This window comes from Mastacembelus armatus, chromosome 20, assembly GCF_900324485.2.
Source record: "Mastacembelus armatus chromosome 20, fMasArm1.2, whole genome shotgun sequence".
NCBI lineage: Eukaryota > Metazoa > Chordata > Actinopteri > Synbranchiformes > Mastacembelidae > Mastacembelus > Mastacembelus armatus.
Window position 1 is genome coordinate 3,361,951 of NC_046652.1, and position 21,747 is coordinate 3,383,697.

General features: G+C 39.7%; 1 protein-coding gene across 1 annotated transcript; it reads right to left on the reverse strand.

The window, feature by feature from the left end:
* Window positions 1–12,222: 12,222 nt before the first annotated feature.
* eef1e1 (eukaryotic translation elongation factor 1 epsilon 1) lies at window positions 12,223–20,812 on the reverse strand. The gene is made up of 4 exons (XM_026292683.1): window positions 20,707–20,812; window positions 19,898–20,095; window positions 15,949–16,044; window positions 12,223–14,045 (listed from the first exon to the last, which is right to left on the reverse strand). Exons 1-4 carry the CDS (start codon window positions 20,788–20,790, stop codon window positions 13,902–13,904), a joined length of 522 nt encoding a protein of 173 aa, XP_026148468.1. The 5' UTR covers window positions 20,791–20,812; the 3' UTR covers window positions 12,223–13,901.
* Window positions 20,813–21,747: the final 935 nt, after the last annotated feature.

A 21,747-nucleotide genomic window follows, 5' to 3' on the forward strand; every position in this document is an offset into this window, starting at 1 on the left:
ACACACACGCACACCCTTCTTCGGCTGTTGTGGCATGTTTGGAGCAGTGCCTTGTCAGATTAGGGCCATGCTGGCTGTGTTTGATGGCCAACCTGGACAGACAAGGCCTGCCAGGCACAAACTGCTCAGGCACATGATGTCAGGGCAGACACACACACAAACACACACACACACACACACACACACACGCACACATACACAAAAATTATCCCGCGCCAGACCAAAGAGACAGATGACACCCAGCATGAAGCTAAAGCCAAATCTGTAAGCATCCGCTGCGATCCAGCTGGCTAGCCCTAGGGTACCTGTCTCTGCGAAGTGGAATCAGCATCACCCCCGTGAGCTGTCAAATTAGCTCACAGGGCTGGAAATGCTGACGAGATTTGGCCCCTTATAGTAGAAGAGCAAAAAGTGGAGGGTAGGGAGGGTGGTATTAAAAAGGTTATTAATTCATCCTCCTGTTAGGAAAAATGGTTAATCTCAATAATAGAAATCAGGAAAGGACAACTTATTAGTGCAAACCAGTGGATGGGAGGAAGCTCGCTAATGAAGACACACACAGGACACATGTTTAAATACATACAGCGTCGTACACAGGCACGCAAACGCATGCTGATACTAACAGATGCACATCCTCAGACACAGAAAAAAACTATTACTACATACACACATGCTTCATGAACAGCATGCACACACACGTGTGTATGCTCATTCACACACACACACACACACACACACAGTCCTGAATCACATACATAGTGCCAGGGGCAAGTTTTCAGTTACTGCCATTGCTAAGCAGTCACCTGGGAGAGACGTGCCATGTTTGAGTGGAAATGTCTTTCCACTAAGATCTTCTTATCCCAGATGTAAGACAGCTGTGAATGTCAGGCATATTGATCTAAAATGACATTAAACAAAACTGTAAATGTTTCTTCAGTAAACATTTACATCACAAGAAATGATCAAGGAAAGCCTGTTGGAAAAGTGAGAACTGTTGAATGCATAAAAAAGATGCATGATTGAAAGCTTTAAGGATGGTCACGTTAGTCAAACCTACATCCTGTGCTAGAAACATAGTTTAGTTAGTAAGTAGTGCAGCAACATGAAGGCAGTCACCATGCATTAAATTAACAGAAAGACATGAAGTACACAAAAGACATAAAAATAACAACTTTCCAAGTAAAAGCACCTTACTGTGGTCACCTCATCAACAATTAGTGTTCCATTTGCTTTGCAGTTCTGTAACCACAAGTACTTTACAGGACACTAGTACATTAAATTCTGCTGGGCTTTGAGTCTGGTTGATAATGGGAATTGAAACATCAGTCCCACATAAACACACATAAACAAAATCCTCCACTCAATACAAACCAACAGTGGTGCTGTTGGCCAGTGTCAGTCACTTACACTAAAATGTAGCTGTTAGCTTTATGCTGACAGCACCTTCCTCAGTATAGGAACACACTTATTGATCCTTTTGATTGAATAAATTCAGTTTTTGAATTTGTTTGATCAGCATGAGACAGTGTCTGAAACTGGATGCTGCTCAGCCAGAAGTGTGAGCCATGCTGAGACAATGAAGGAATGGAGATAAACTCCAGCAGGGTGCCACTTGGATGTCAGGAGGTGAAACTCCAGTGGGCATCAGCATAATTCAATGCCTTACAATCCATATCATCTTCACTTTGGAAAATATAGCTTATGTGGATGACTAGCTAAGTCACAGTCTAGGGGCTGAAACCTTAGCTCTGTTGATTATGTGCGAGGGGAAGGGGGTTGATGAATGAGTACCGATGAATTATGTAAGTCATTGAAGGGCCTGATAAATTAAAGAAGGCAACTGGGATATGTCTGACACTAAATACGGTTACTATTTTTAGTGACCTTATGAAAAAAAAAAATAATTTGGGTCCTTTTGTTTTGTGGAAACTACTGTGACCCAAAATTATTAAACAAAAGGTTAAAAAATGTCCCACAAAGTTAAATTTTGATCAAGATGACTTACAAAATTAAACAAATATAAACATCCTCATCAAGTTCAAGCAGTCTACACCACACATATTGATAAAATATAGGAGGTTTTGTTCATTTTTACATGGCTCTTCTTTAATTACTACATCACAATACCTGCAAATTAAGCAGCTGACTTTTCACTCTCTCTATCACATAAATAAAATGTAGCTACTTATTTTTAGCCAGGATGAAGCCCTTCTGGGCCCAATACGTCCCTGCCATGCTGGCATGCTAATAGTCTCAGCAGGTTTTCTGTGGTGAGGTGTCATCGGCGATAGTGAAGAAACAGGGACTTCCAACAACAACGCTGCTCCCTGGTGTGTGTGACAACATGTTGACCCCCTTGCAGAGCCTGTCCTGCCCTGAAACAAACGCACTGGTATGTTTGTGTGTATTTGTGCAATAGGGTGTAAGATGCAACTTGACAGGAGTTTAGCACTGATGACCACCATGGCAAGAGATGGCAGCAGTCCTCCTTGAGCGACACGTTGTCACTCCTGTAAGTTTGTATGAAGGTGGGTGTGCGATTATTCTTTCTTGCTGAACATCTTCAGGCTTGTAAAGTCTATTTGAAATTGACAGATTTCACTATAAATTACTGTTTGCACCCAGGGGATTTCAGAATTGGTCTTTTCAAATTAGTCATTGAAATCCTAAAATTCATGGGTTTCTCTGTGTTTTAACTTAAGAAAGTCTTTCTTGTAAGCCGAGTAGTTCAAATAGAGTTTACCAGTAATAATTACAGTGTGAATGTTGTATGTTGTAAATATAAATACTAAATATAAAAGTAAGATGGAGTATTGGCTTGAGAGCATTTCTTTCTACAGAACGGTGACCTAGCACATGACATACAGTATGAGTCAAACATTTGGACACACAATTATCATGTTGAGGGTTGTTTACTTATGTATAAAATATTACTTTAACAGCTCCCCTGGGCCTGGCATTAAAGCAAATACACGTGGGAATGTAGCCTGGTATTTACTCGTACAGGTATGCTGGTGAGTGCAGGGGGAATATGTATGGTGATAGTACATGTCAGTGTAGTTGGAGAATTTATTGGATTGCTAGAGGGATCCTGGATCCACATGAATAGCAAAAAGATTCATGGGGAACCAATCAAACTGGTGCACAAGCTGCTGAGAGCCAGGTGGTAGTGACAGAAGCCTGCTGAAATGCCAATTTTAGTTATTTTGGCAGGAGCTCAAAGGCTTTTGCCCACTGGGACTGTGGCACCCAGGAAACCAAAGGTTATTGCTGAATATGTTGTGATATTCCCGATGATAGAGTCACTTACACCCAAAGTTATGACCTAATGGGTGTTGACTTGTGGACAGTGCAGTAAACGGGGAAGATAATCTACTGGTTTAGGTGCTTCACTAACTCATCTGGGCAGCTGTGCTGGAGAGGTCTGGGCTTCAGGTTTGGCAGTGGCCAGGTGTTGCTCTAGGTTCCCCAGCACCTCAAATCTGTTTCCCAACTGGACAGACCCTGATTAAGGAGAATGGGAGGTGTTCCTGCCTCACTTGTTCTCACTCCAGACAATCCAGGACTCCAAAATAATTCTGTGCCTTGGAGTTAGTACTGACTTATCATGGCTTGAGAAGTCTCTCATCCAAAACATACACATTCATTTTACCTAGCACTTCTAATTACATAACAACTACAAATAAACACTCCTTTAGTGAGCCGCATGGCACTTCTGGGTACAGGTACATAAAACAAAAATCACTTAAGGTTCTTGGGTTACAACTAACACATCTGCTACTCAAATAAGGAAATCCTTATTTTTTTATATTCCTGTGCTGATACATTCACCACTGAAACTATGGTGAAAACAGTGGAGCCACATTATTCATTCAGGGGATGTTATAAAAAAATCTTCGAAAGACGACATTATCTTATTTTTGTATCATTTCTGATAAAAGCCACTTTGATCCTATATTGACATTGACTGAAACATTTCATCTATGTATGACTGATTTTATTTAAACTACATCAAAACTAATGTAATTAGCATTATCAACCCTAACCAATAATTATGTTCATACATTTTTTAATAAAACTTACAATACATGTTTTTTTTTTTCATAGCAACACTGTTGACACCTACAGTGCTTTATAATAGGCAATGCCATGAATATTAGACAATATCAGGTCAACACCAGGCGACTGCTGTGCCTTTTTACTTGTATACCTACGTATGTGACTATGTACATACTGACGGTGGTGGCTTAGGAGGTGGAGCAGGTCATCCACAAACCAAACTGTTGGTGGTCTAGTTCACATGTTGAGGTGTCTTTGGGCACTGAATTCCCTGTTACTCCCAGTGGCTCTTCCGATGGTGTGTGAGTGATTGTGTGCACAAATGTATGAATGGAAAAATAGTATAAAAGCACTTTGAGTGCACTTGTGTGTAGAAAAGCACTATATCAGTCCATTTACCATTAACTCTTTTTGTGTGTGTGTGTGTGTGTGTGTATACGCATCATCACATGTTCCTGTCCCTGAGGTTAGTTGATGAATGAAGGCTGTAGAGAGGAGCATGACAGCCGTGGAAGACACGAGGGAAGTCCAGCGGCAAAGTAAAGAAGGCAAAGTTTCTCTCCCTCTGGCTGCGACCTGAGTGTGTGGTCATATACATGTCTGAGAAGAAATATATCAGTCACAGTGTATGTGTATGCTGTGTGTGCAAAGTTTAAACCAGATTCAGTACGTGTTTGCTTTTGTGTTTGTTTATTGTCTGTTTGCATGTGTGGCTCATCTTTAAGCTACATGGCATTCATTGGTCTCTACTGTAGAGGCCATCGGCACTTCGTCAGCTCCCCACATCCTCTATCTCCTCAACCATTGCTCCACCTCATCAACAGCATCTTTCACTGCTCTCACCCTCCCACCTTCAGCCCTGAGGCAGATGCAATGTGTGTGTGTGACCATGTGTTTGTACCCTCAGGATTTCATTTCAAAGACTGGTGGCTTTGGATTGGTCACATTGTGAAGAGCTAAGGCATATTTGAGAGGGATAGATAATTCATTGTGTGTGTGTGTGTGTAAACCTCAGCAGCACAACATCAGAGATCAGGAGATACATAGATGACTTTGTGTTTTCCTGTTCAAATGTCGATTTCATGGCACTGTCGTCTGCAGATTCTTTTCAAAGAGGCTTCAGTGATCAGCTGTGTGTCATGTGCTGTTAAATTTAGCCCGAATAAGGAGTGTATTTGCTGTTCCCTCAAGATCAAACGCTATTAACACTAAATGCACTGTGTACAAACACAAATATAGTTGCTCTCCCTCTGGGGGATTTTAGGCTGGAGCCTAACTGTTTTTTTCAGGGCATACTTCTTTTGTTATAACATTTGAACCTAATGAATAATGTTTATCTTTCAAATTATGATGCAATTCACTACCTCAGAGATGCAACTGACACTAGGATTTGTGAATCGATGCCCCCGGCCTGTCACTTTAACAACAAGGCCAGTGGCTACAGTACTGTAAAGGGGGGCTGTAATACATTTCATGGGACAAGGCCAGGGAGAAATGTGGCCCCTAAACACTGCGCTATTCACATTTTTATATTTAACTTGCCTTTAAACTTTCAGCAATCTGTTTTTCTTCTGCTTATCTATGCCTGTCACTGTTATACAAAGACATGCCTGCATATTCAGATGCCTTGGTCTGCCCTTAAGCTGAGGTTTTTTGACATACATTTAGCACCTGATCTGAAATGTTTTAAAAATGAAATTTAAAATCATGGTTTTGTAGTGATTTTTGTTGCTGCTCCTGATGGAGTTCTTGATAAAGAGTTTATCTGTGACATAAATACTTTTACATTTTAAGAACAAAAATGAAATAATTGACAAAATGAGTTAATTTATAAAACCAAGAGATTCTATGTATTTCAAAGCAAGATCTAATAAAATTGAAGACTTGTATTTTCTTAAGTAGAGGAATATTAAATCAGGTTACATATTGGTAGTCCTTAATGTGAAGCTGCATTAAACAACTTTTCTGACCACATTGCAAAGGCTGCACAATAAATTTACATGATCACAGCTAAATAGTTTTAAGCACCTACTTTTTCCACGTATATGTTTGGAAATCCCATATTGTGTTAATAGTGAATCATTTTTTGTGCAATTGCTTATTTCAAGTTTAAGTGTCAGAACACACACACTACCAATCAAAGGTTTGGACACACTTTACCATTGAATTGAATGAGAAACTGTGTCCAAACTTTTGACTGGTACTGTAACAACATATGTACATTAAAGATGATTCCCTCCACTGCCAATTGAATATTGATTAGGGACTACTCCTGTCTCTCCACAAAGTATAGGATTTACAAATATATACATTATTTATTCTTTGAAATGATTAGAATTTTAAAAAATCTATTATTTACACTCCTTCTCCCTTCACTCCTTCTCTCACTGTCGCAATGACAGAGCCCTGTGAGGTTTCATATGAACATTTCTATATATACTGAGTGTGTGGGAGAGTGAGAGACAGAGGGAGGGCAGGAAGGGCACACTCTTGGTCAAGATAAATGTTGGTTTGTTTCTCTCTTTCTTTCTTTGTGTGTGTGAAATTAAATAATTCTGCTGAAATGCAGCATTATGCCTGTGGTCCTGTAAAAGTCAGGAATGAAACCACCCTTAAACGTGAAAAGAATAAAATGTGTGCTGTGGTTTATACTGCATGATGTACTGCACGATATACAGCTATCAAGATTAAAAACTACTTCATTCATCCCAACTGGGAAATTCCTGTCTGCATTTAACCCACCCGAGTGTACACACATGCGAAGCGGTAAGCAGCCATTGCTGCGGCACCCGGGGAACAGTTGGGGGTTCAGTGCCTTGCTCAAGGGTGCTGAGGGTGGAAAGGGCTGTGGCTATTCACTACCCACAGACGATTCCTGTCGGTCCTGAGACTAAAAACACACAACGTTCGTGTTACAAGTCTGGCTCTCTATCCATTAGGCCACAACTGCTCCCCTAACATTGTTCACTCATATCAAAGCTTACCGTCCTATTGCGCTGTCTACCACTCTGTATAAAATTAAGGGCTTACTATTTCTATGGAGCTGTGGATAATACAATACTGTTGCACAGTAAATTTATACTAAGCACACAGGAGCTGACAAGTTACAGAAGGTTGTTTAAGTTCTGAATCTATTAAGCTACTTCACTTTGACTTCACTACATTTCAGAGGAAAATATTGTACTTCAGTACATTTAGTTTATACCTTTAGTTACTACTTACTTCTCAGAAACAGATATATAAAATAAAATCAAAACAATATTGATTCTCAGAAGGAAGTTTTCCAGCAGTATGGGGCAGCTGTGGCTCAGGGGGTAGAGCAGGTCGCCCATGAATCAAAGGGTTGGTGGTTTGATCCCTACATGTCGATGTGTCCTTGGGCAAGACACTGAACCCCAAGTTGCCCCTGGTGGCTGTTCCACCGCTGTATGATTGTGTGAGTGGATGGGTGAATGGGCAAATAGTTTAAAGGCCCTTTGAGTGCACTTGGGTGTAGAAAGGTGCTCTACAAGTATAAGACTATTTACCATGTATGTCAGGAATTTCTAAGCATTTGCTGTTATATAAGTCACTGTAGATGGAATCAAGAAAAGTTTAAAATAAACAAGTAAACAAGTAAAAGGGATAAGATTAATCTTTACAATGGAAACAGATGAGCCCACAGTATTTAAGCACTTTCAAGCATTTTCTTCTACAGACTGACTTTTTTCTGTCTTTGAAATATACTTTTTTGTTTGCATGGTATAGGTATAGTGCCATTTTTGTCTGTATAGTTTTCTTCTTTATCAACTGTAACCACCAGGCACCACATCCATGTCCTCATTAAAAATAACAAGCTGGTTTTCACACAGGAATAATAAAGTGAAGGGGGTCATTAAGGTAACAACTCATATTCAAAGTTAATGATATGAAACCTTGTTTATGTTCTATGAAACTGTCATCAACCCCCTGTTTTTTTAACCATTAGGGAAATGAGATGCATTATAGTGAGAAAAGTGCTCTGCATTTAACTCCAGGTTTAAATAAATTAGTCATCTCCAATTAAAATCAAACTGTTATAATCAAAAAAGATGGGGAATTTAAAAAATCACCATCTTAGTGACGTATGCAGATGAGTTGGAGGAATTAGGAGACTGTTGCTGCTTTGCCCCTTTGAGGTCAAATTACAGGAAATGGCTGAGGGCAGTAATCTCTACTCTGCCCATCCAGTGTGTTATCCTCACCCTCTCTTCTCCCCATGTATTCTCTATACTTATTTTAAAAGCCAGCCTCCCTGTGCTGCACTCTCCATTTTTTATACAAAAATCCCCCCCCCTTCCCATCACAGGGTTTCAGCTGCAATTACTTTTAGTATCACTTCTCATGGAGAAGTCAACTTCCCTGGAGGCTTCCTATCAGAACCTATTACAGCAGGGGGCAGGCTGAAGTTAAGTGGCATGACCTGTGGGTTTTGAGGGGGGGGGGGGTGTAAATGTATGGATAATTTGTGGTACATTTAAATGAAAAGATGAGGATTGTGATGGGGCCACACAGTGTGAAGCCATGGCAAATGAGAAGTCCTTGAAACAATCAAGACAAAGTGAACTATGACATTGAGTCATTTAGCATAGTCAGTTAAATGTTTAACATGGTTAGATTTGTGTGCATTGCATGATGGAGAAAAAAAAGAATATTTTTCACGATGTTTAACTACTGCTACAGGCCCATTTTCTGAACTCATTCAACTGAGTGAGTTGACCGTACTTTTTTGCCGCCTTCATCCTTAATTCACCTCTTACCCTCAGGCTAAAGCCATAACGCCACACTCATGCACACACACTGACAGAAAAAGTGAAGCTGCAGCTGAGGTAGATCAGCAGAAGGGGTGAGGAGCGATCAAGGTGGCTAATTCAAGAACAGTCATTTGTGTGAGTGTGTGTGTGTGAGAAAGACTTAAGGTGCAATCTCCTTGCCCGAGGTCACACATATGTACTTTAGCACCTACATGCCGAATCAGCCACCCATCTCTCTGATTGATGAGCTGAGTGCATCTCGTAAAACCCTGGTCTTGCTGCACACCTGAGATCCTTATGCAATCCAAGGTGAGTCTCGCAGAAAGACAGAAAGATAAATGAAGAGAGAATAACAAGAAATTAACATAAATATGATAATACGTCCTAGTAGATTCAGAAAAGCTGTGGTTGATAGAGGGGTTACCCACAATTCAGGGTATGATTTGTGAGTGTTGCTTTTTATCCATTGACAGGATACTCACAACAGTAAACTGTGACACATGATCAGTTCATATGTGTTAATTATAACTGCCACATTAAGCAACTTTTTTTTAAAATCCATCTTGCAGTAAAGACTGCTGTACATAGAGGCCTTAAGGAAGACGAACGGAGGATTCGTTTCTAGCAGGTGTAAGAGTTTTCACTTTATGATGAGACAGAGTTAAACATTTAGGTTTTACCCATATCACCTCCTCATCTTCTCCCAGCACCTTTGTCACTTTTTGTTTACTAACTATATTAGATGGGCGACCTCCCTTCCATCCATGCAAAAACAAACAGCCATGCATCCACCACCCATAATTAAATTTTGACAACATTAGGCAGAGGGAAACACATCAGCTGCGACATCTGCTAAGAGCAGGGCTCCCCATCTCTCACAGACTATTTCAGTGGAATAATCAACACCATGTGGTGTGTTAGCATGTCATAAGCTCTTTTGACAGGACTTACTGTGGTCTTACACGTTGTGACAGTTGTACCATGCGCCTATAAAGATGGCATCTCATTGTCTATTGCAATTACATGAGTGTATGAGCATGGATGCAGCTATGAAGGACACAGCGGGAGGGGGGCATTAGTTTTCACAGCATGTTCTTGCATTCAAGTTATTTCTGTAGATATGAAGGAGAGAAAAGTGTCTTTACCTCTCAAGTTGTAAAGATATACTATATGTGCTCACATTTTGTCGCATACGTTACTGTTGAAAAGAACATCCTTAGTATGTACTATCTCCAGTACATAACGCGTTCTGTAACATAGCTTATGTGCATGTATACACTATTGCATAAGGACTGTTTACAGTTTTCATTTTTTCTGGAGCAATTTTCAGATTCACAAGTTATGACGTGGTGTGAAAATAGCAACTGATGTCAGCAAATACAATGTTAAACTGACATTGTCAGCTATCAGTGTTTCCTGTTATGCATATGAATTATAACACATCTCATCTAATAAAACATCTGTCCTATTAATGCATGTTGTAAACAAATCCCAAGGTTAGCAAAAGATACCAAAGGCAAATGGTACAATCACTACTCAAACTCTATATGATGTTATTTAGTTGTTTAGCTTCATTTATACTTTTGTCTTAAGGGTTTACGCCCATCTCTCTTACCTCTGCCTCTTCAAAAATGTCCCTGCACATCAGGGCTAAGGTGGCTACATGGCTACAGTATGTGGGGACTGTAAGAACTGTGACTGGTCAGCCTGCTTTTGTTAAGGACTTGTTGAATGTGAAGACATGATGAAGCATGTAGAAGAAAGTTACAAGTTAGTTTCAGAAGTAATAACCTTCTCTTCATCATGATCACTGCAAAGACAGCAAATAGTCCCACATTCACCTTAAACCTCTTTTAAGGTTTTAAGCCTGTAGGAACATGCAACAAATGCCTGGTGAATTGTAGGGCCACTGTGTAAATTAAAACATATGTGAGCAGGGCCTTGTCAATAAAACATCAGTGAAACTCACTAAAGCAAAGTAGCGACAACAAAGACAACACTGGCCAGTGCATCCTTTCCCTTGTTTTTGTTATATTCCACTCATTCATTTCTTATTATAGTAGTATTAGTAGTGTAGTATTATGCACTGATTGCCCATGATGTTATCCATGATGGTTTATCTTTATCTGACTATCAGCTTTTGGGTGGGATAGGCCAAAACCACACAGCATATAGGAACCTTAGACTCTTCAGTTCTTCATATTTAGTGGTTCTTTTGAATTCTGTGCTGGAGGACCCTAAATACCCCAAAATATCATTTTTTACAGTTTGGTTGAACCTGCAAGCTGATTAAATGGCAAAAAACTCCAGTGTGATGTTTTTAAAGGATGTGCCAGACATTTTCTGACCTCTGATCTTATATTTTTGCTCAAAATGGAAAAAAAAAAAGAGTGACAGAGAACGGCAACATTCCCTCCCATCTCTCCATAGTGAGATATAAAGTCATCACTTGATAAACCTACATTATCCACATTTGAACTTCTCCTCACTGGGTGGTGGGCTTAATTGTGTCTTTATTTGGCAGCCGGGGGGTGGTGGCACAGTTGGTAAAGCGGGTGGATCGTCAGTGTGTCGATCCAGGGCTATGTTGGAGGACCACCCCTGTGGAGTGTTGCTCCTGTCGCTCTCAGAAGTTGGTGGCAAGGTCAACTCTAATTGGTGCCTTAGTCCTGGTTCCCTGCTGTGGCCTCATCACTGCGTTTGACTTAGGCTGCACCCAGGTTTGATCGAGGTCCCTGGCTGTGAGATTATACACTCCAGCATTTTGAGATCCTGCCAACACTCAGCACAAAGCCGAGACTGAGTTTGCCCAAGACTGACTACCCATCATTGTATATTTAAGAGTTGGAATCATTTTTTGTTAGAATACATGAGATGGTTGGCGTTTAGATTTAAATCCACTTGAAATGCATAGTACTGTTGGTGCAGGTGGCCTGAGTTTGAGATCACATCCTTTTATCTTTTTGTCTTGTGATTTTTTTTAACCTCATATCTTCATTTATTTAGTTGTTTTTTAATTATTTGTAATAAAGGCATTATGGCCTGCAACACTATGGGAGGTTGTATTTCTGATATAATGAAAATAGTTGAGAATTTAACACAAACTGATTAACTGATTAATGTAAACCTTATTCAAAACATTTTTTATTGCTTTTATCCATAACAGAAAAAGTATTTTAGCCTGCAAGGTCTGCAACCAGGCCACCATCACACAACTACCAACTATTGTGAACAAAGGTTCATTATTTACACCTCAAAAATAAAAACGATTGCATAGTGTGCTTCCAATTTGGAACAACATTCCAATGAAATGTTATAATCAAGGGGACAAGAGCTTCTTTAATGGTACATCAGACCATAAAGTGCCGCAATTAGTCACAATATTTGCTCAAACAACTGCAAGTTGTTTTTATTTTTCACATCTTATGCATTAAACTTGCCGCACATATAGCAAGATGTCCACTGAACAATAACTGTCTCTTCTGGTTGGTTAATGTGAAATGAATTCTTGGAGAAAAGAAAAAGAAGTTAAAAACATGGTTGAAATGGGAGCATAAAACAGAAGACTGTAAAAGATATGAGTTTTTTATGAAGTTGACACTGAACACTTCCATCACTTATTGGCTCTAAATGTATTTCGGCAACTGAATAAAAAAAATAAAACGGTACCATCCTCATTTCTCAACTGTTGTCTATTAATCATTTCCTTCATAATGTTAATTTACGGGTTCTGCCACAACTTGGCCTATTAATGGTGCTAAGTGCAAACATCCAGCCAGCAGCAGGAAGGCTTTCAGAGGCACAGATCACTGTTCACGTCACAAAGAGATCCCTCGGCCTCTGGGTGCTCTTTTTCTCTCTCTGTGACCTCCTTCCCTCCCTCCCCTCAACGTTCTCTCTCCAGCAGCCCCGTGGGAGCGTGAGGGTTGAAATGACACACAGTGGCTGACTGTCGCCCAAGGGCCTGGGTTCTGGCCTTGGCTGGCTGGATCTGTGTGGCAGCTGGTGAGCCCGCTGCCCTCTCTCTGGCCTGCAGCATCAACAGTGGTGGTAGTGGGACTGATTGGAGACGCACTCTGATCTCCGACTCTGGGGCTGACACTGAAATGCTCATTGCTGCCCACATGACTGGTGGTGAGGAAGTGGAACAGAGTGCGGGGATGTAATCAGGAACACATACAGAAACTAAACTGTCTACTGAATTGGCTGGGAGTTTTACATGGATGATCTTAACAAGCAACACTGAAAAAAAGACAGACTAAATTCATCAGAGGAATGATGACAAAAACGGATGAGCAATGTGGACTCAGCAGTACCTGTGATCATTTGGGGGTTAAGATGTTGAACTAGCAACCACATTTATTAGGGTAAAACATCTTATTTAGCCTTTTTTGAATCTGTAATACTTGTTTTGCATGTTCAGATTAAACAACCACTAGTTAACGCCCATTCATAAATAGAAACCTTTTCACTGAGCTTGCACCATTTATTTTTTTTATCTCACCATAACCTATAGTGGCCTCCCTTAAAAAACACATTACACAAAACACACTTCCAAAAGAGTGACAAAAATTACCAACAAAAAAAGACCAACATAACTGTGCTCCATATTTAACAATAGTTATTAAGCAGTATTGGCTTGACTGAATGATTGACAGGTTAAGACGTCCCAACCCTTGTTGAAATCAGCCTGTAATACCTGGCATATACTGTGATTATTTAAAACGGTGACAAATTAAATTTTATCAGCAAGACTTCCCTTAGAGGAGTTCCAGTACCTCAAACATAACTATACAAACATAACAGATTTTTTTCTTCCCTGGTTTAACATAAAAAGGCAAACAGTTCAGCAATGAGTAGAAATAAAACTGCTAAGGCAGGAATCACAATACTAAAACGATAGGTCAACAGACAATCTTGGATAGAAGTGACTGTGTGGAAACTTCTTCAGCTTGTGACACTAAGGATGATGATGATGACGTCATACACTCTTCAGGGGTTAATTTGACCAGGTTAAAAGACACAAGCTTTTGAGGAATCAGGTGGGGTTTGGTGGGGTTGGGCTAGACCTCAGTGGTGTGTGCTGGGGTAAATTCTGTTCCTAAGCACAACTACAGGAGGGAGGTGATGTCGGACACCCGGGTAGTGCTGGATGTGGTCGAACCACCGTGTCACATTCACATACTGCTCCTTCTCCTGGACGGCCAAATCCAACTTGATGTGAGAAGAAAGGGGAGAAAAAAAAACACCCACTGAACAAGAATGTTAAAGAGTATTTGGTACACAGTGTTGTTTTTGTTAAAGATGGAAGTTACTATGATTTAACAAGTTTTGTAACTAAACAATACTAGGAGAATTTTTCCAGTGTCTGAGTTTAGGCCACATGTTGCGCTCAACCTCTGTCTTTAATTTTGCTTGTTCTTCCTTCTTCTTCTTATTGACAGATAAGCTTTCATTTTTATAAGAAACGTTGACTATAAAGTGGCTCCAGAACCTGATTATGAAGTAGTTTAGCTGACTTCCCTTCCATGAAATGCTGGAACTAAGAGCACTGGAGCAGTAAATAGAAATGAGCTGTGCTGCCCTCTATTTCCATTGCTGTTGAGTTTTGTGGTTAGGCAATTTTAAGACCACATTAGGTTTATAAAAGTTTATAGTCTTTTTGCTCTGCACTGCTTCTGTGTACTATGATACAGTTACAAAAATGTCTGATGATTTGAGGGACAGAGTGAGGTTTAACTCAATTCATACAGGCTTTTAATCACAATTTAAGACATTTTGCTAAAATGAGAGGGAACTCTGATTATTGGAATAACAATTTAACATATATTTCCCAAGAAATAGTTAATTAAAAATTTTCATTTATAAGCATCAAGTACTTCAGGCCATCACTGACTTTTATTTTTGAGGAGCCAGAACTCAACAAAGACATGCTGTGGGGCTTACAAGTTACATCTTACTTTGGATGTAGTGCATGATGGGAAGAGTAAAGATTGACCGTAGAGCAAAGCCTTATAAAGAGATCTAGGAACTATCTGTGAGTGACTAGTTTGTGTCCTGTCACTGCACAACGCAGGTGAGCATAACTGAGCATAAAAAAACAACACTAGAGCAAATCATGTTTCATTGAAAAATAAATCTTATTATCTTTACATGTGTTGCACCTCATCTAGGAGAGGCCAGGATACATATGGAAAAAAGAAAAACATCCTCCAAAGTCCCCAAGTAATAGGCGTGTGCTTTTTCATTATCTAATTAACTGTAACGTGGAGAGTCCCTACATAGGCAGCAATCCAGCCTAAAACCATTCTAACATCAGTCAGGTTTAATGTTTGTGTCATGTTGTTTTCTGTGAATTGAACATCAGGACAGGCTGTGGTTAAGAGTTGGGCTAACTGACCCTTTGTCCCAGAGGTTAAAAACCACACTGATTGCAAACCAAAGTGACGCCCCTATGCCTGGTGGCGTGGAGCAACCTTCCATCTCCGCCACAACCACTGACATCTCTCAACATGTGATCTGTTTCTCCCTCCATCTCATTCCATCTTTCCAATTTCTGAACACACACTTATTTTTTTTTTTATCCTAGAAGGCGTAACCAACATACTTGTCCCTGGTCTGAGGCTAAAGACATCACTTTGTGGCACATCATTTTATTTCTTTGAAGAGAAGTGAGAATGTGCTTATAACTCACATGTTTATTGCCAACTTATTCTTGGTGCCCTTTGGCCATATGACTGGTCTAATTGTGTGTTATGCACTGTGACAAATTGCTTATTAAAGCTGTGGTTGTCTAAGTAAGTTCAAACAGGGAGGGAAAAGGATGGATAAAGGGACAGATGGCAGGATGACTCCTTGGTTAATAGGGGTGAGAACTGTGCTGAGAAACAATAAATCAATGTATCCCTTTATCCTTGAATATGAAACCCACAAAACTATGGACAACTAAGAAAAATCTTGTGTCTATATTTTTCCCCAGAGTTTAGTTTCAGTAATTTATAGTCAGTCAGCTGCAAACACAAGTTTTAGCAACTCACTACAATTTAAGAGCTAATAGGCACTAGGAACTGTGAATTATGTGACACCAGGTGCAAAAATGAAAGAAAAGGTAACTTACGATAATTGGGTGGATTCTAAAGTACATGAGAGGATCAGCTAAGGTGAACTGGTTGCCAGCCAGGTACACTTTGTCCTGCAGGTAGAGGTTGAGGTCCTGAAAGAGAAATGTTTGAGAAATTTCAATTTTGTCTATGCAAGCACTGACAAGTACTAGTTATTCCCCAGTAGTCAAAGTTGAAGATGCTGAAAAGCTTCCATCCTTTTTTCCCTAAACAATGCCCATGCAGTCTGAAGAGAGCGAAGCCAAACTGACCACTACAATAGAAAAGGAGATAAAAGTATACATACTCAAGGAAAATAATCTAGACATGGAGCAGTGACTTTTGACTATGTCACAATGTTGCATCCCTGCATGTCCTCTTGCAGGGCTGGCAGGACAAGTGGGGTATGGAGGAGGGGGTTAACTCGGGTTAAGCTGCGACAGAGTGGGTAGTAATAAAAATCACAGCCCTTTTTAAAAAAAAAAAATGGGTTGAAGTGGCTCTAATATAATGTTATTCGCTATCTTTATTGTAACCTTAAAGGTCTCAGCGTCTTTAAAGCAAATTACCTGTATTGATTTTCTGGCCATGTAGATTTTGCCCCAGGAAACATATGAGCTGCATAGTCTTTTTCACTAAATCCTAATGAGTTTTATTATTGTTCAAAAGCCTGAAAATGGACATCTTTGAAGAAAATTAGGACAAGGAGGATATGAGTTATGTAAAATGTAGAAAGATACTGTGGAGGGAAACTTATTCTCATGGATATATATGTACCTATAGACAGTTACATGACATCATTAGCAAAAGTTTCTGGTTTTGAACTATACCCTTACAGATAAGAGATTAGATTAAATCAAATAAAAATAAATTGCAATGTAAAGCAAAGGCCCCAAGACACTTGATTGCTAATTTTAATTTGATGTTTGGAGAGTATATAATCCAACATCCAATGTATATGCTTTCTTTTCTAAAAGGCATAAAAGAAATTTTATCATAACATGATTCACGCTTTTATTCCTTGGTAATAAATGTTGACATTAAATATGTGTTCTTATTTGTCCACCACGGATATATGTGCCAATTAAATTTTAAGATATCTTTAAGTGCCACTAGATGGCAAGCAAATCTCTTTGCACTCTTAAGTATTGTATACAATGTATATTTGAACGACATGAATTTATTGAGTAGAATTACCCATATCTGGATGATGGACTTACGGGGGATTATTTTTTAGGTTCTTTAGGTAAGCTTATATAAAGCTATTTGTAGTCATTGTAAATTAATAAGGAACACCTGAAATTGATGACATTACATTTCCAGCAGGAAAAATCTTTGGAAAGAAGTTGTTAATTTACTTTAAGGCAGAACTCACGATAATGAACCAGACAACAAAAATATCGAAGTAACAAAAGCATTACTACAGTGAGCAGCTTTAGTGTAATTACTCAATTAAAAGCACTTACACTTGTTACTGAAAAAAACTACTTACTGTAACATTAACTGAGTAAGTATGTTACTTCCCAACAATGGCTTTGGGTGAGTGCAATCAAAGAGGAAGCCTCTGATAATGCATGCATCAGTTTGTAAACATTTTCTATTTACGCATCTTGGGGTTTGATGGAGACTGTAGGACAGGTGGCAAAGGGAAGACGTGTGTGTGTGTGTGTGTGTATACATATATATATATATATATATATATATATATATATATGTATTCCAAGTTGAATAAAATTGAAATTGATTTATTTACTAGTTTTGTTGTTCTCTGGTAAATTTTGATGACAACGACAACAATGAACTTGCAAGAAGTTGCTGGAAATAAATCAAGTGAAAAAAATTCTAATTTCAAACAATCATCTATGCAAATTAGCTAATTTCCTATGCTAATTTATGTATTATGGTAAGTATTTCTATGTAAACACACTTGTCTTCATATGACAGTTGAATACATTATATGTTAGGGGAGAAAACATTCATATGAATCACTAAGAAAGCCTCCTTTGAAAGAGGTGGTGGTGTTGACCCAGCCATGAGTAGTTTTTAAATTTCATTTTTAGAACTAATGTGATTTTATTGCAGAGGCTAATCACTTGAAAACATACTGAATTAAAAAGTGAAAGTATGGTTATGGTTAATTTTTTAGTATTATAAAAAGAGACCATTTACTTTAATGTGAAATTTAAATTAAATTTGACTCTTTTCACAGAAGCTGCAGATCTAAAAGAGGACATGACAGCAGGTTCGTTAACCTAAATATCTGGGGGTGCGTGAGGTACATCAGTCTGGATTCTAACTTGCATGTGTGCCTGTGTGCTGTGCTATGTGGATAGGAATAATATGTGACCTGAGGGGGCATAGCATCTCTCCTCATGACTGGCAACACAGCACAGATGCCAACAGAACAGACTATTTGTTTACTCCATTACCAAATGACTACAACTCTCGCTCGCAAATCTAATGAAGCTGTCCTAAACTTTGGCAATACAATGCATATTCCTCAGTTTATGTCTGTGTGCAAAGTCGTGCATGGAAGTGCTGGTCCCAGGGGAAGGGACCATCTTTAGCACTTGTACATTGTGTGAAGGCAACACTCCACACACACACAGAGCATCTTGGGGGCAAATGGAGTTATTGTGCAGCAAGAGTGGGTGATGCCAAACAAGGCATGAAGATTGCAGACAGCCTCCCCCTTCAGATTTAGATCCTTGCTTTTCTTAGCCTACAGCCCTGGAGCTGAGGTCCAGATGAGCATCAGTGGAGAGGAAGCTTTCCGCCACCCCCACCCAGCATATGGCGCTCCAACATGGCTTCTTATCTACCTGCCCCCACCTTAACTGTATAGCATACAATCGGTACATTTGTGTAAAATGATGCTGGAAAAGTTTGTATAGCAGAATTAGACCGAGTATTATTATGCAATACTACAGTTAGGGAGTGACCACTATCATAACACTCCAAAGATCATTTTCTGTTGATTCTGCCTTTCAGTATATTTGATGAAAACTCACGAACAAAGTAGGAACTGAACCATATATAATTAGCTGGATGCTATTGTATTTACTTCAGAAAACCTCTGTTGCAGGAGGAAGAGATCCTGCACTAGCCTAACTGGTTTTACACAAACCTTTCCTAATATTTACTTAGGGTTGATGTGGCCCGACTTCCTTATTAACACATTACAAGAGTGACAAGTCTCGGCTTGAAAAACTGACTTTCTTATTTGCATCGTAGGGCGGGGAAGTTTAAGAACTCCCGCAGCTGGCAGTTTTATCTCTGCAAAATATAATGGGAGATGACTGATATCCTTGAAAGAAGAGTGTTAAGGACAGAGCTAAAGCAGCAGGACAGGGGGCCAGTTGGTAGCAGAGCTGAGATGCTCAGGGCGACTTCCTTCTGTAAGTAGCACCATTAAAAAATTTAAAAGGCCTGTCCAGATAACATGCTGCCGCACAGCATGACTCCTTAGCCATGCCACAACAGTGTGTCATGCTGCTAAGCATGCACGCACACACATGCCCATACACATGCACGCACACGCACACTTCATGCTGACAGGACAGTGCCAAGAGGCGCTTGGTGTCCAGCAGACCAGTGGTTGACGATCCATTTCACACTGACTGGCGTAAGGCACATTAAAGCATTTTTCTCTGTCGCGTGGAGCCATGTCACTAAAGGGCCATACATCAGTCTGTATTCCTGTCGGTTATGCCTTAACAAGACAAACACGCAACATGTACAGTGGCACAGCTGGTGGTCAGAGAGAGGGAATGTGTGAGAAACTGAACTGCTGTGGTGCCTCTCTAAGGTAGGGAATGCTTTTTAAAATAAAATTCTCTTCACAAGTCCTAAAAAAAAACCCACCAGAATTGGCAAAAATAAACATGCTGCTTACTTCTGAGCAAAATGAATAAACCAGCAATTTTAAAGAAAGAGAAAAGACTGCAAAAATATCAGCTTTTCTACCTTCAGAATTGTCTTGATGTCTTCCTTTCTGTAACCATTCAGCTTAGTGACGGTGTACTCCAGCCACTGCTGCACCATGGCCCGGCTCTCTGCAGAGTCTCCTAGCAGCTCAGGGCGCTTGGCCTCCTTCACGAGATGACAGGCAATGGTCACCAGACCCACCAGTGGAGAACCACTGTTATGCTGTAACACAGGTACCTGCAGAGAGAAGTGACAGAGAGAGCACTGAGGCTGTGAGGGATTTTATTTTATAAAAGGTCAAACACATTAATAAACAGTTTCAACACATCTGACACCACTGCATTTGTTGCTTCAGCAAAATATCCGTGTAATGAATAGACAGTGTGGCTTTGAGGGAGTATTTCATATCAACGTTTAACAATACAATGAATATGTAGATTTAACACCCAAACCTTCCCTTTAAAGATAAAGCTACTGTAACTTTTAGCACGGCACAGGTGAAGGGTTATTTTTAAGTATGACCTCCTCCCACTTTGACAAGCGAGCATGGAGCGTGGAGCTATTCACGTTGTGCTGACTTGTCAAAACAGAAAAGCCTTCACCAAAAGCAGTTGCACGGATTTGCTCTGAAAATAAGACTAAGTGGTGTATAAATAACCGCTGAGCACCAACACATGATACGGGACAACGTTAACATTAGCTATAATAACAGATCCGGCGTGATTAGCCTGTTAGCATTCCTTTGCTAACTAGGCATCATGTAGTGCTGTATCTTTCAAGACTCCTGTCTAATAAACCTGCTGTTTCAAGCTGCCAGTGTACACCACAACAATGAACCGTCATATCACCTTTTTGTCGCCCTGTGTGATGTATTTGTTCGGCTTTTTCAGCCTTAAATATTTCTCCAGCGACGACAGCTCTCGCAACGCCATGTTTGTGACTGTCGTTCTGACTGTCGTGTGACTTGATTGGGTAAAAGCGTCAACTCCCGCCCACCGCAGTTTGAGTGACTCTGCAGTTGGCCAATGAAAAGGTCGTGTGCGATCCGTAGTTAAAGCGCATCAGTAATTGAGCCCACTATAAAACAAACTGCTTGACAGACTGCAAAATAATAAAAATTCACCATTATATTATTACTTTTCATAGTTCATGCTTTTTCATTGTTTTATTGGCTGTCAAAATAGACAACAAAATTTGATGGCACAGGGGAGAATTGTGAAATGTTCACCTAGACTACATATGAGAGAAAGTAAAATTTTATATCTGAATACACTTATTGTGGATAGTGGATATACACGTTATAAAAATATTACTTCCATCAATGAACGTGTGAATTTAGGAAAACTCCAGCCATGCAAAAATCAAATAGCCATTACATAGATTATATGAACTGTCTTTTTGCAGGTGACAGTAGAAGTCTCCTTACACACACCTGCTACAATCTAAAAACTATTTTCATTTCAAAGGTGCAATGGATTATCTTAAAATGCTTAGACGTATAAAAACTCAATCTGTAGTGATTTGACCTCACATTGTGAGTTTGACCACATGCCAGGAACCCACAATTGCTATTAGAAGAGATCCCAGCATTACTTAGGTGGATTCAATTCTGTAGTTCAAATCCCCCAGCAGCATGGGATGAACTGATAAAAAATGAGTGTTATGCAGGGCTGCCAGTTCATACTAACAGTCCCCTTTTCACAGAACTTCTCCATGAGAATTTGTGGTAAATGGAATCAAAATGACAGTGAAAAGTCTGGAGTTTTAGTCTGAAGTCCTGCAGCAAAGTTTCCCTGTCCCATCTGTCTGTCTCTGCAGTGTGTCCTGGCTTTGACATTGCGTGTGTCATGTCTGTTTGGATTTGTACTGTGCCTTTTCAATTTCCCCAT